Raw genomic sequence first — 14884 nt, forward strand, 5'->3', positions numbered from 1 at the left:
GTGTCATGTCCATTCAACCTGTAAATGTGCGGCTATGTATTATCTGTTTCCTTCTTCATACCCTCACAAGTATGAACAAGGTCATTATAGAGGGAAATGGAGCACATAACATCGTGTGTAGGATTGTATTTGTAATAGACAAAGGCTGTTAAGCAGGTATTCATGCACTAACACAGCAGTGAAAAGAACATTATGATGTTATGAAATTGTAATTAATTTTTGCTGCTTAAAAAATTTTTGTGTATAAATAGCTGGATTGATGAAGGAAGAAAGTTCCTATATCTTAACATGATTGGGGTGAATGAATCCAAGAAGTCGCCACATGGTGCTTTGATCACAATGTCACTTGCTTTTAATGTGGTTGTGCTTTTTTTGATTTCTCTTGGAGACTGCATTCTGCAGACATTTAGCTTCCCTAACAGCTTCCTGCGTTTTCTCGACAGGCTCCAAGGGAGAACCGCCACCTGTCGGTGAATGACCGGCCGATGTGCTACTCCCTGGAGAGTGTCCTGAGTAGAAGCAGCTCTGCCTTTGGTGGAAGCAGCAGCTTGACGGCTGATGGCCATCGACGCTGGTCACCTCGCGGTTTCCTGCAGTCAACGCGAAACCTCCTGAGGCCCCGCGCCGCGCCAAGCGCTGCAAACGACGACGACGCGACGAGCGGTGTCGCTTCGGCAGCCGACAGCTGGGAGTGGTCCGCGTGGGAAGACGAAGGCCCCCACGTTAATGTGTCCCACAACAAGTCTCAGGCCTGACTGGGCAGCATTGTTTGGCGGTGAACGGCAGAAGGTGGGGACGTCTGTGGAGCTAGTCAGCACACGATGCGTTACAGAAGTGGAAGAAGGGGCGTTGCTGTTGTGTGTGGGCACTGTTTCTTTTTCAAAGGTCAGGATATTGTTTTAAAAGCGACGTGATGGGCGGCATGCGCTGTGGGGGCACCTTACAGGAAACGATGCAAATTGCTTGACCTACAGAGTGATCACAAAAACACTTTCTGTGAAGTCTCCAAACTGTTTTTACATAGTTGAAAGGAGTTAACTATAAATGTCTCGTGGCAAAAATTAACACCTTGAAGGTGCCACAGACACTCGATGACTGTTGACTCCTCAGGCGCCAGTGTCTGCCAGCAAGCAATCGGCTCTTAGCTACCCGAAGGCAGAAACACGTTGCGCTGAGCAGTTGAATTTTCTGGCATCTGTATTCCTGTACTGTGCCCCCCAAAAAAGTTGTTCTCGTTCACGTTACACAGGCTGCTGTTTGTAAATTTGTGTGCCACGTTTGATGTTGCTTAAAGGAAGCTGAGTCGCATTCTGCAGACCGCTGTTTGAAGGAAAAGCACACTTCAGTGTTTTTTTTTTTCGTTTTTTTTTTCCAAAAACATTGCGCTCCTTTCTGAGTGTCTTTCTTGCGATGCTGGCTGCTTCACTTGCTCAGCAAGAGTTTTTGGATGTGTTCCGGGTATTTACTTTTTATAACTGCATTGGCTTTTGCACATTCAAGGCACTACAACCACTGAAGACTGTCTAAGGGTCCCCATCTTCATTTGCATAGCAGAGCAAGTGACTGCCTACGCTTTTTAAAACAGTAGTGCAGGAATGCACCTGCTGACAGAAGAAAGTGCATGCATCGAACATGCTCAGATGTGGAGCTTGCAATGAGCAGCCTGGATTCAGGTTGCTACACCGTTGAGTTTCCCAAGCAGTGAGGGGAGGAAGTCAATTTTTCAGCCACCTTTCACGTACACATTTGGTTGTGTAAACGGACTGCGTTCTGGTGTGATCACCACTGCTCGATGTTTGTAGAGAGAGATCAGTTTTGCTTGTGGGAACAAGACATGACTTTACTTTCATAGGCACTTTTTTTTTTTTTTTTTTTTATACAAGTGTTCACGAAATGCACTGTCCTGCAGGGACCGCATTTTTGCAAAAGATATGATTACTAGAATGTGCAGCTTCGAGAGGATTGCTTTGAGCCATGAGGGTCATTGCGTATAAAAGAAAAATAGAGTTTAGTGTGCATAATTTATTTTGCGTGTAAGTTACTGTGGTTACTGGTAGTGATATTCAAGTCACTTTTATCGCGTCTCTTTTGACTGAGCATTGCAGCTCAGCAGTTAGTGCATGCATTGAAGTTTCCTCGTATTGTAGATACCTTTTTTTCCTTTTCGTTTACACTATAATTTTTTCATAATCTTACTTTTTGAATGAAATCAGTGTAAAGCTATGGTGGCAACATTCAGAAATGAATCAGTCAAGAAGCAAAAAATCATTTGTATAGCACGCCTATTGCATCTGTCCCTCCTAAACAACAAAGTTGCTAACAGGGATTTATCTCAAAGTCACAAAGATTCTACGAACTGTAGGATCAGCTCAATTTCTCCTGGAAAACTGTTGTAGTTCGTTGTTCATTACTGCCAACTATGGGATCTCGTAGCTTAATAAACAGTCTTCGCCGTGAAAGTCTCCAGTGACAGATTTCTATGACATATCTTTGCAAGTTTTAGGGACCGTTATGTTTATGCCGAGAGGTCCTGAACATTGTTTAATGGCATAGTATATATACTGCTGCTGCGGTCGGTTAGTGGTAATCCATTCTTTGGTACCAATCAGCAGAATTACGGTACCAATCAGCGAATTGCCAGGCAGCCTGGTAAGAATTTGAATAGAGACCATAGAGTGAAAAACTTGTTATGCAATGGAGAAAGTAGGCTCACATAAGCTGTGACCCGTGATCGAGTTTGTTTTGAGAATGCCTTGGAAATATGCAACGGCATGATTACATTGCACAAGGCTGACGTACAAACAAGAAATAAGGGAAGGTTTTTTAGAATCACTACTTCCAACAAACAGCGAAAATTCCACTACTTTTATGCTCAAAACTCTGTATGTTGATGGGAAATGGTTCTGTAAATTTACATGGCAGTTTGTCCTTATGTTGAAACAAATTTTATGTACATCGGAACCCAACATAATCTTATGTGATGACGAAAGGTAGCACCTAAAGCTTCACAGATAAAAATATGCCATCTGCAACAATATGTTTGGAGGAGAAATGGAGGTGTAATTCATACAGTCGCGGTTAGTTTAGTGACTGGGCGGGTATATTGGTAGATATAAAAGTATGTCACTGATAGATATCTATGCTTTATATACAGACTTGTGGTTCATTCCTGCTACTGCAAATGACTTATCATTTGGCAGTTATCGAATGAAAAAAACTGCGATCTCTCCAAGTGCTTGGAGGCCCATGGTATTTGTATCACTGTCCTGAACCTTGCTTTTATGAGAACTGCTCAGATGTCTTGACAATATATATGCTGTGTGCTATAGATTTAATGCACCTGGGGTCACTGAGTAATGTACTGTTGTACTGTTTCATGTGTGTTGATAAGAATACTCTATCCTCCTTTGGGACCATTTTAGGTGTAAAATCCTCCTTTGCTGTGGTAACATCTTGCTGTGTTTTGACAACATAGGTGTGTGCTTTCGTGCATTATGCAAATAACTCCACGTTACTGGGAGTAAAGGAGGGAAAAAAGAGCATATGGTTTTTTTTTCCCTATGCTGCTATATATTTTCCATCTTATCTTTGAGGTTGATTTGAATGTACACGTATACAGTGATTGCACCTTAAAGCATATCTTGGTTTTCTAGTCGAGACGTGGCCACAACAAAAGTGAGATTGAAAGTACTACAATCTTTTCTTTCTCTATATTTAACCGGGTTCAACGTTTGTGCTTAAGTGTTTTGTGAAAATCTCGGTGTACTGTTTGCAGTGACATTGTGTTTGTGCTACTGCCTTTTTCTGTTATAACATTGGGGCACTTGAAAATAGGGTGGTTAATGGTTTTAATCGCGACGTCAGCTGGCAGTGCTCTGTTTGTCAAAGTTTGAGATGCTTGAATCCAGATGGAATTACTGTCATCTTCAGGGCAGCTAATATTGGTTAGGCTGGTTAGGGCTGGTTAGTAACTTTGCTTCATTTCAGTTTACACTGAGATGGTATAAAGAGCACTAATGTGCACACATTGTCGTCTTCCTTCACATGTCCTTTGGATCATTTAGCACGACCTTGAGACCATCAGTACAACTGGCAGATATGATTACAGAGATGTACCAGCGTAAAATACATGCTGGACATTGGCTCTGATGTTCTGACAACTAACTGTAAAGTCATCATTTTCATGGAAATGTAATGGCTTGTTACAAAATTCTGTGCCTAAGTTTTACCGTAATTGCAAAGCTTAGTCTGCCATTGTGTCTTTTCTCGTGCTTTCATCAGTTTTCAGCTGTTTTCTTTCATTTGGTTACATCTTTAGTGGTGGAAGGACGTTTACTGATGCTAAAATGTTGCACTCTTTATATTTTGCTTACCACACAGTGAGAATATTTGCCTGTTCTCGTGTTTTTGTAGCGTATCAGTTATTGTAAGAGTGCTTGTTCATCTGCAGAGCTTTTTGCTGGACTGGCAACAATGCATGAAAGTGATTACAGACAAACGAATGCAGGGTTATTGATTTAATGTGTTGTTGTCGTTGTTTTTTTCTTGGTTAAACCGCATATTTCACTGAACAGCCCAGAATGCAACACCTTACAAAAATAAATGAGGGAGTACTTTTAACAGTACTCTGATAACGAATTTTGGGGAAACTCTGTATATTAAGGGTGCACATGCTTTTTACATAAGAATATTCTGATCCTTTCACTAAAAGAGGATCAGCACTCATGATGCTAAAATGTCAAAGCTTCAGTTGTACCAATGCCTCTGAAAACGGGTGACTCACTCTATGCGTTATTTCTAATTTTTGTGGTATTGTACAGTATGAGCTGTGTTACTGTTACGCTCGAGACACTCTAGACAAGATTTTCTTTGTAGTCTTCCTGCATTCCACAGTTGTGTACAAAACATTTATGGTGAGTAAGTTGCTCTTCCTCAACATTTGCAGATTCAGGTGCTGAATATCGTACAGCTTAGTCGTTTACTCTGCTGCAGAACTGGAACGAAACAGCTGCTTGTCTAAAGCCCAGTGCTCGTTTGTTTGCATCCTCCTGTTATTCCTAGCTCTATATGAAGGAGTTCTTTGACCTGTGCATATTAGCATGTTCACTTCATCGTGGGTCAGGTATGCAAACTTTGCAGACGCTTGCAGGAGAGAAGCTTCAAAGACTCTGTGTAAGTTCTATAGTGGTATCTGTTGGTGGCTCAAAGAAGCTGGTTTTCCTAATGGCCACGACGCACAGGGATTAAAGCTTCAAAAATAGTGGCTGCAGTGAACATCGTAAGCGAGTAGACGTAACATGCTGTGCCAGCTTCACCCACAGCGTCGTTGTAAGCCGCATCCCCCCTCCCCCCCCCCCCCTGCCCCACTGGCAGGAGATCTGGTCAGAAAATTAACATGTGGATATGTTATAATGATATTATCTGCATGCAGCATCTTGCCAGGACCCCTGCAGACTGCAACAGTGAGAAAATCAAAGAAGAGAAAGTTAATAATGAACGGCAAAAGGTGGAGGTGTGTTGTTATGTGAGCAAATATTACTACTGAAGAATCGGCCAAGTTACTCTTATCTTGACTACTATCACTCTCCACTAGCACATTTCTACTGCTTCTTGGAATCCGAAACAACACATTTATTTTCACAACATTTTTATCCAAAACCAAGTGAAAATATAACCTTGTTAACAGTATGAAAATGCATTGCCTCTATAGGAACGCCTCTATAGGCCAGGAATAAAAAAAAAAAGTTTTATTACTTCTTTGCCAAAAAACATTTCAAGTGGGATCAACGAGATTTCACTATACTATTAATGCCTAATGTGTGCTTATGTTTCGTCGCCAACATGCAGTTTGGTCATGTTGGTATTGCATGACAGAATTTAACAGTACACATTGGATAAAGGCGTAAGGAAAAAACGGCGCTCGTGTGTCTCATTTATTCCCTGTGCCCCTGCCCACTGTGCACGTTTCAATCCTGTCATGTTCCCTCCTTTTGGATTTCATTCTGACCCAATACTAGCGCCTCCCTGCTGTGACAGAAAGCACAAATTTAGCCGTTCATAAACTGAAACTGATGCCTTGTGCATAGTCCATGCTTGTACAATCCTGTTGAAAAAAGCTTCCTATCTGTTCTCCTGTGAGCCAGTCTCGTTATTTGTTCCTGCTTGGCTATTGCTGTATGTAGCGGAGTACTGTTGATGCTATCTTGGTGAGAGGAATACAGACACCAAATTTGGTAGTGCGTTTTATCTTTGGAATGATGTACAAGATGTCAGTAGACGTGAAATTAGCCTAATCCTGGCTAACAATTTATAGTTGAATTTCTTCTTTCAGGTTTCAGTTTCAATCAGTGAATAATGGCAGTGATATCAAAGTCATGTGAGGCATACTAGAGCAACAGCATTATAGCCGTAACAGAACATTAAGTTGGGAATAGATATTGTCATGTGGTAGTGACAAGGCCATAGGCAACGGTCAAAGGGGCTGCTGTTTCACTAAAATTAACTCTTTATCGAGCAGTTTTGCGCCCGCAAAAGAACTAAGCAGTTTGGTGTCGGCGATAGCAGGAAACGTGCTCGTCAGTCGTCAAAGTATGAATGCCCGCGCCATTTGGCTTCACTCAATTTAAAGTCAGCGAAGAGAAATCTAGGTAAAGCTGCAAAGGTGACCAGAACAAACTGGAACATTGTAGAAACAGACACGAGTGGATGGAATCATTTGAGACGCATCTCACTGTATCCTGCATAACAAAGAAAATGGTAAAGCGGCGTATCACAATACCGAGCTTAAAATCCTTTTGTGCACTACCATTACGTTGATAAGGCCACATGCCAATCGCTGCTAAAAACAACAGCAAATAAAACTTTCAATGGTTCGCAGCAATATTTATAATGTAAACAGCACAAAAAATGAGGGACCGGGGAAAGGAGAACACAGGACAAGCGCTGACTCATAACTAAAGGCTTTATTTGCTATAACCTTTACATATGAAAGAATACACAAAGATATGAAAACAAGAAAATAAAACATATAGCCACATCACCAAAAGCCACAGATATATGTCCACAATGCTCAAGCATTCTCGATAAAAGCACAGGAAACAGGATTCTCCTTATCACACTAGAAAACAGTTCTGTAGGCCTTTTGCAATATGGAAAGCTTCAGCCATGTCCCGTATTGTCCGATCTTTGTGGGTTTATAGTATACGTGTGTGATGGAGCAGTGCAGTGCAATTTTTCTCTTTCTTATATGGTCAGACTGGACGTTGCCTAAATAACTGTTTACATGAAGAATGGATATGATCTATTGTATCTGGTGAATCATTGTGTCTAGGGTGTGAAGTGGGGAAAAAGAAAAAGTGCACTGTATTGATCCATCACACAAGGCACTATACAACCACAAAGCTCAGACGACACGATAAGTGAGGCTTTCCATGTTGCAAAGGACCAACAGAACTGCAGCAGCAAGCAGACTGTTTTACTATGCGATAGGATGATCGCTTTTCTTGAGAATGTTTGAGGGTTGTGTGCATATCAGTGTGGCTTTTAGTGATGTGATTTTATGGCATTTATTTTTGTTTTCATGCCTTTGTGTGTTCCTTTATATATAAAGGTTTTAGTGAATGTGAAGCCTTTAGTTGCGAGTAAATGCTTGTCCTGTGTTTTCCTTTATCTGGTCCATCATCTTTAGGGCTTTTTATATTGTGAATATAATTTTTTTTTTTTTTTTTTTTCATTTTTTAATTCCTATTCTGGCTCTTCATGCAGTCTTACAGAATAGCTACAGTGAAAAAGCAGGGACGTAGCGATCACAGCACACTTTTTCTGTGCCTGACATTGTCCAAAGTCAACCTTGACGTCGTAAATATGTTTGGATTCTTAAACTGGAACAGCATGAGAGAAGAAATTTGATCAAAAGTTATATCCAGATGAAGGCCAATTTCATGAGATTATCTGCATATGCTAATGCCTTAGGTACCATTGTGAAGAAAAACTAATGCAACCATAAATTTGGTGTCTATACTCCCTTGGTGCATTTGTGGCTACTGACTATTGCCGTGTGTCCTTTTTGGGGCAAGCGGGCCTTATATACGTGACAATCATTTTTCAGGTGCATCAGTTGGTGTTGCATTTATGCAGTGAGGACACAGTTGCCCTTGTTGTTGTTGATGATAACCTGGTAGTGATTAGCAAAGCACTGCTCTCAGCAGATAGAAAGAAATGTGTGTCGGTGTCTGTGTACTGTTGCTTGTTGCCAGACGTGGCTTGTGTTGTTTGTCTGTGGTAGTTGTTGGTTGACTAAGCCCAACTAAATATAGACTGTAGTTACCAGCAGTTGCCGTGAATGGAGTAGGAAACCAGAGAAACAGTCAGTGGGTAGTGTACAGCGGTACTGTAGGCTTAGTTGCTTTGAACGACCTGCATTATTACCTTTTTATTATGTGTAAAACTTTCGTTTCTTCATGTTTAGCCAAGGTCAGGTTTTACGGTCACATACTCAAGAACATGATGGTCATTATAGTGTACGTTTTCATAAACACTACAAAGGAAGTATCATAGTCACTGAGTGGCGCCATCTTAGACGCAAGAGTGGAAAGTATAATCTAGAATTTTATGTAATCTGCATAGCTTTCGACATGGAGCCAAGGTTCTTCCATGTATTAACTGCCCAGCATTAGAGAATGCTTGAGTTTCTGGGGCCCGCGGCACACTTGTTAGTTTGGTACAATATCACGTCGCTTAACTCTGAACATTGCACATTCTTATATAAAGTTAGTCTGGCATTGTTTCATTTGCTTTACAATATCTAATTTTTGTGGAAGAAATGAATTGAGCTGCTGCCACCATACATTGCAAGAAAAACTTGTTTCAGCCTTCAGGAGGGAAGTGATCGTTTGGAGGAAGTGATAGTGCTCTTGCTTCATCTTCTCCAGTGAGGCTGCACGCGCTTAATTTTAATGGTGCGGCCACAAGTTTGAAGCTAGATGCCATACAACTTGCTGCATAAATTATGCGTACATTTTGTCCTGCATCACCATTTAGTATCTTAATATTGACCCAGTGCATGCACAATGCTGGCATGGTGTGTAGGCTTCTGACATGTACACGCAAGAGGTTTAAAATAGGGGTCGGCAACATTTGGATTGCGTTTATTGCCGGCAGCACCATTTCGACTTAAAAGTGAAACGCTAGGTTGTAAATTTTGCAAACCTAATTTAACTTCCTCTTTTATTTATGCCAGCATAAAAATAAGCTGTAATAAGTAATAAAAACAATGTATCATGTGAAATTCAATACTTGGTCACTTTTCATTGGTCAATGGCGCAAACCTCTTTGAATACCCTGTACCTTTAGCATTCTCTCTCCATGGCACCCAAACGACAAGTCTAGCAGCTGCTGGAATCCAGAAGCTGTTTTAAAATTTGAAGCATTTCTTTTTTTTTTTTTTTGCGCTAGAGTTGTGTGTTGAGGGCATTTTCCAACAAATAAGCTTCGTTCACCACTAATTTGCCCCAAACGCGAGGCACAGTGGAGCGGCAATGACCAATTGGTGGCCCCCGCCTCGCTGGACGCCACCAGTATGTTTGATCATATCCGGCAGTTGGTGGCCACGCTATTTCGAGAGCTTTGGGTTAGTGTTCGCCCATTCACCCAAGGGTTCTCCGCATACGCCCTTTTGCTCCACTATTCTCCTATCCTCTTAACTCCTAGCGTCACCCTATTCTAAAACTCCCTAGTGTTGCCAATATTTTGAGGTTGAGGTACTTTTATACGCAGAGCAGAGCTTGTATCAAGTGATGCCATAAATCTTCCTTTTATTACGTGAAACAGGATTCAAAGTCTTGTTTTTCCTCTTCTTGGAACATGCCATATCACTAGCAACAGTGCTTATCTTCAGGGTCCATACATTGAGGGGGAAGGATTAATGGAAGTGTAACATGGCGTGTAATGCTTCTATCCCTTGATGCTACTGATATTTGGCTTTTATCTCTCTCTACATATCATCTGGAGAGGAACAGGGTGTAAACCTGATGGTGCCTCTCATTCAGGAGACTGCTAGGAATGCAGATGAGCTTGATAGTGACTTACGTCCATCAGGAAGGTGATGAGATTGCCCTAGTTTCATTGAGGAATGAATAGTGGACTCTTAATCACACTGAGTTAGATTTTGTTTTCTCACAGTTGTGAAACAGAAGCAACAAATGCTACTGTCACTAGCTTACTGTGTTCTGTCCAGTACTATGGCAGGATGACTTGTCTGCAGTCTTCAAGCAGCTGTTTTGAAAACACCTTTGATTCATACACAGCACAATGAAAAACTGAGAGAACAGCCGTTGCTGCACTTTCTAGCCAAGTTGTTGTAATGGTGTCTTATGCCCAAAATGTGGATTGTACATCTACTGTAGCCACGTAGAGTGCAGTCGGTGTAAACTTCAATCAAAGTAGACTCAGCTATTGTAGTGTGTTAGCTGTCTTGTCAGTCTGTGGCATCCCAGCATTGCAGAGGGCCGCTGCTGTGTTCTGTGTGGAACCTGTACGCGCATCAGGTGCTCTAGCCAGTGTTAGTACAAAACAAGAAATGTGTGGTAGGTTGTGTTTCAGCCTGTTTTGTGCATGCCTTGGAAACGTGGGAGATAAGATAAGCCATCACATGGCTACCGTTTATTCGCTCCATTTTACTACTCCATGTAAATTTCCCCAATTCATACCACGACGACTTTGCGCTTAACCCTTTGACTGTCGAATATTTCGAAAAAAGAATTCACCCCCTAGTGTCAAATTTTTTTGTACAGTACCTGTACGGCAAAAACGTCGCGGAATGAAATGCGGCTGCAGTACCTGTACAGCAAAAACAGTCAAAGGGTTAATCATGTCACGAACTCATCCAGTCTTCAAAAATCTGTTAATAAGAGCCACTTAGAGGAACTGTCTAGCTTTGTGAGTAACGTCCTTTGCTCACGTTTCCCACAGAAAAGCGATTTATGTCCATTGCTTTTAACAAGCGCAGCTATGTCTCATATGAAAAGGAATATAAAAAAAATCACGAGGGCACTTAATATTATTATGCAACGACAATGCATTAACATTAGGTCCTCTTGCTTTTATTTGCTTCTCATATAGTTGTTATCTTCTCATAGTTTTTTACACTTGTGGATTAGAGGTCCTCTGCTCCTACTTTAAAATTCTGCATTCATGCTAAGTCATTTTCAGTTTTGCTACATCATTATTTGTCATGTTCATATCGCTGATTCATTCTTGCTGAAGCATCCATAGTCATTTTTATTTTTACTGAGTCATTCTCAGTCTGATTTACACATTTGCAATGGGCTCAGTGATTCTAAATGGTCCAGTGAATGGCTGTTTCTGTCTATGACTGTTCCACATAAACAATACTATGCCAGACTCACTGCATTTCATGATGAGGCTTGCAATGCCCACACATTAAATTTGCGCCAGTGAAAATCTGTTCAGTAGATCTTTTATTTTTGTTTAGGGGGAGGGGGCTTGCTTAATCAGAATTTAACTTTGTTTACATGTCATGTTTTAACACAGTGTATGCTTGCATGAAGACGAATCAGTGAGGTAATTGGTGGAACTCGCACACTTCTGGTCATTGTTTTGAGTGTGTGTGGTTCACCCGCGATACACTTGTGGTCTTCATGATCCTAGATTGGGATCTTAGCACAGATGGCGTACACATATGTTACGCTAGCCACAAAAAGTTATATGCAGCGTTTATCTGTTTATGGTCCTTATGTGAAGTATGTGCATCTACATCAGCGGCTGTCATTGAACATGTTGGGCATGGGTTTTGGGACTTACTGCGCCATCTTTGTGCCATTCACTGGACTTTGGATCTCAGCCTGCAATGTCCACTGTATTTCTTGTGTAAGCTGAGAGCAAGGGAAAAGGAAAGCAAAAATAAGAGGAAAGATGGGGGGCTATAAATCAATCTGGTCATGCTTAAGAATCGAGTAAAACAGCGCTAGGAGACGAAACACGTGAACGACAGACACATGCGCTGTGTCTGTCGTTCACGTGTTTCGTCTTCCCTAGTGCTGTTTTACTCGATTCTTAAGCATACACCAATCAGCCCGTATTTGCCCTCTTCTGCAATCTGGTCATGCTGCTAGAAAGGTGGGAGCATATAGAATTGTCTGCTCTTGGTTTTTTGTGTGTTAATGTGGGTGCTATACACGAAGCATATACAAGGCCGTAACGTGGCCTTGACCTTGGCTGAGTGGTTTAGTGGATAGCAAGGCTGTCGCACTGGCACATACATAACAACGCTGAAATGTGTGTGCTGTCTGCACATCTCAAGGCGGTCAGAATGCCCCACTAAAGTATGGTGGCAACGTCACTCATGTCATCAAAAAGTTTGAATTTGCGCTCAGTGAAATGTCACCGCAAATGGGTTTTTGAATTTGCGCTCAGTGAAATGTCACCGCAAATGGGTTCAGCTTTTCTATGTTAGCCCCTTTTTATGAGCGGCATGTTTCTCCCGTGTTTTCCATAATTCTTGCACTGTCAACGATATTGTGCTGTATTTATTTGTTTATATTTTACTCGACAAAGGAAAAAACATACAGTTTGAGTGCAGTACAATAGAATCGGTTGCCTGCGCGCAACTGCATGGTCGCTTTTGCTTGTACCTGCAAGTTCCGTGCTACTTTTCTCTTTTTAAAGTGCGCCATAAGGCATACAAAAAATTGAATGGTGTTTACGGGGATGGGGTGTCATTTAGCAGGCACACGAATAGAGGCAAAAGAAAAAAACTATGGAGATATTAGCATCTGATGCAACAATTCTGCAGAAGCATGTGGATTTTGTCTTTAAATAACATTTCGCCATTACTTTTATTTTGCTGGCGAGCTTCTAGTTGAGTGTGGTGGTTGGCTGTAGGTAGTGCTTTTAGATGGGTCAATGATGGATGGCACTTCTGGTAGGTGAGTTAAGATGGATTGGTGGTGGCAGTGGATGGTAAAGGCAGCTCTATAGCTAAGGGAAAGTAGTTGTTGCTCCTCGAGGGTTCATCCAGATCAGATTCTTGGTGATACTAGAGAAAAAGAGTGAGAGAGAGAGAACTTTTATTTATCCAACAGAGTGACTATCCTGCGCTTCGGAGGTTAGACTCCGAAAACTCACAATAAAGCTGGTTTCCTCTATAGTGTGGCCCCAAGATGTTTCAAGAGCTCGATTTTAAAAGGGGACCTCCAGAAGCTCTAAATATGTAAAACTGTGGGAGTTTTCTAAGCAGACATAACACATTTATTCTACTGCTGGGTTTTGATCTGTCTGTACAACAATTCTCTTGTGTCATTGTTATTTTTTTGTCTGCTCTCCACGTGTTTTTCCTATAAGCTGTTCGTTTTTCTTGTTATATATCTTCTAGAGCCCCAAATAGTCTTGTATGCTATCTAGGCTACAGATCAGAATAAAGGAAAAGTGCCATCGGCCTCCTCTATAAATGCTGAGAATTTGAAATGGAAACAGCCAAGATATTTTGTGCTGTGCTTCGAAGCTCTCTGCTGGTGAAAAGTGAAGTATAATTTTGATGATGATCTGAAAGGCCTTTGTGTGCACGCTAAATGAAACTACGTCCCAACCACAATCAAGTTGTCACTTTTATATTTCAGTATGCTTGCAGGTATACACAGAGATCTATGAACACTGTACATGTTCTCTTATTTTCGCATTGGTTATTTCTTGTCATTTAGTGTTAATATATCAGATGTGCCCTCTGTGTGAGTTCGCAGCTTTATTGAAGGCTATGGCCTTGTGTCAAAGTTCTTGTGAAAGATTCGCTTTGCCGTCCATGCTGAAATAGGACGGAAATAGATCTCTTCTGTTACATGGAAGCCTGTTGTTATTCATACCCAAATGGAACCATTCAGAAACACATCAATGTTCAGTTCAAGAGCAATCCGACTATTAATCCCAGTTTCTTGGCTGTAGCGTTTACAGGCATAACGAAATAAATTGCAGTGAAGTGCCTCCTCTGTGGACAATGGCTCGGCTAAGTTTCTTTGACACATACACGAAGCAGACCGATTGTGTGTTTCCTCAATTGCGTTTCATCTTTGTGTACTCATATACAGCAGCCGTGTTGTAGCTTCCGAAGCTGGGAAAAATTTAAAAAGAATGGTTTTGTGGAAAATTAAGAGGCACAATAATAGTCCGACTTCTGGTGAGTGCCTCAACCGCACCGCAGAGGTGGAGTAGCAGGTGAATAAAGGAAGAGACGCCGGGTAATGGAGCGCTCCTGATCGACCATTGCTCTTTGCCTTTATCACAATGCGGCCGGGATGCGATGCTGCATCTGGCTCAATGTATAGCCAAATACTGCAGTGCACCTAAACGTCTTTAATGACATGAATTTGCAAAGCATGAATGGCAAAAAATTTCGAAGGCACTGAAGGAATACTAGTGTTTAATTATTGCTGCTCATAATCCTGAATGACGTTACTCCGGTGCGGCGTCATCACTTTTCGCGACATCCTGAATCACGTGACAAATCACGTACTTTTTATGACTTACTCATGACATATCACATTACTTGTATGGCTAAAGGTACGTCGGACGGATCCGCCCGGTATGTTTTATTGCTGTGGCTAAAGACAGATCGGACGGACCCGGTACTTTTTCCCCGATGACGCCTTAACTCAAAGTTTGACTTATCACGCGAGGCTCGCTTTATATATTCAGTACCACGGATACTACGGTGTATTTCGATCCACTACGTCGTAATCATGGCAAATCCAAGTAGACGCAATTGCATAAGCGTGTGAGTCATGCGGTGATTAACTACATTCAGCCACTTTTTCTCGTGACTGCCCGAAATGGGCATATTGGTGTCCGATGCCAAAAATAAACTATCACAGTTTCT

The 14884-nt window shown here is 41.5% G+C and overlaps 1 protein-coding gene across 1 annotated transcript in view; it reads left to right on the top strand.

The window, feature by feature from the left end:
- LOC146196605 (transmembrane and coiled-coil domain-containing protein 4-like) overlaps positions 1-13992 on the top strand; it is a 34866-nt gene extending 20874 nt beyond the window's left edge. Inside the window, exon 15 of the mRNA XM_084598373.1 lies at positions 444-13992. Within this exon, the coding sequence (XP_084454499.1) occupies positions 444-755 (312 nt within the window). The 3' untranslated portion in view covers positions 756-13992. The remainder of the gene's footprint in view (positions 1-443) is intronic.
- Positions 13993-14884: the final 892 nt, after the last annotated feature.

This window comes from Amblyomma maculatum, chromosome 3 (assembly GCF_055883805.1).
Source record: "Amblyomma maculatum isolate TAMU_Amacu chromosome 3, ASM5588380v1, whole genome shotgun sequence".
NCBI lineage: Eukaryota > Metazoa > Arthropoda > Arachnida > Ixodida > Ixodidae > Amblyomma > Amblyomma maculatum.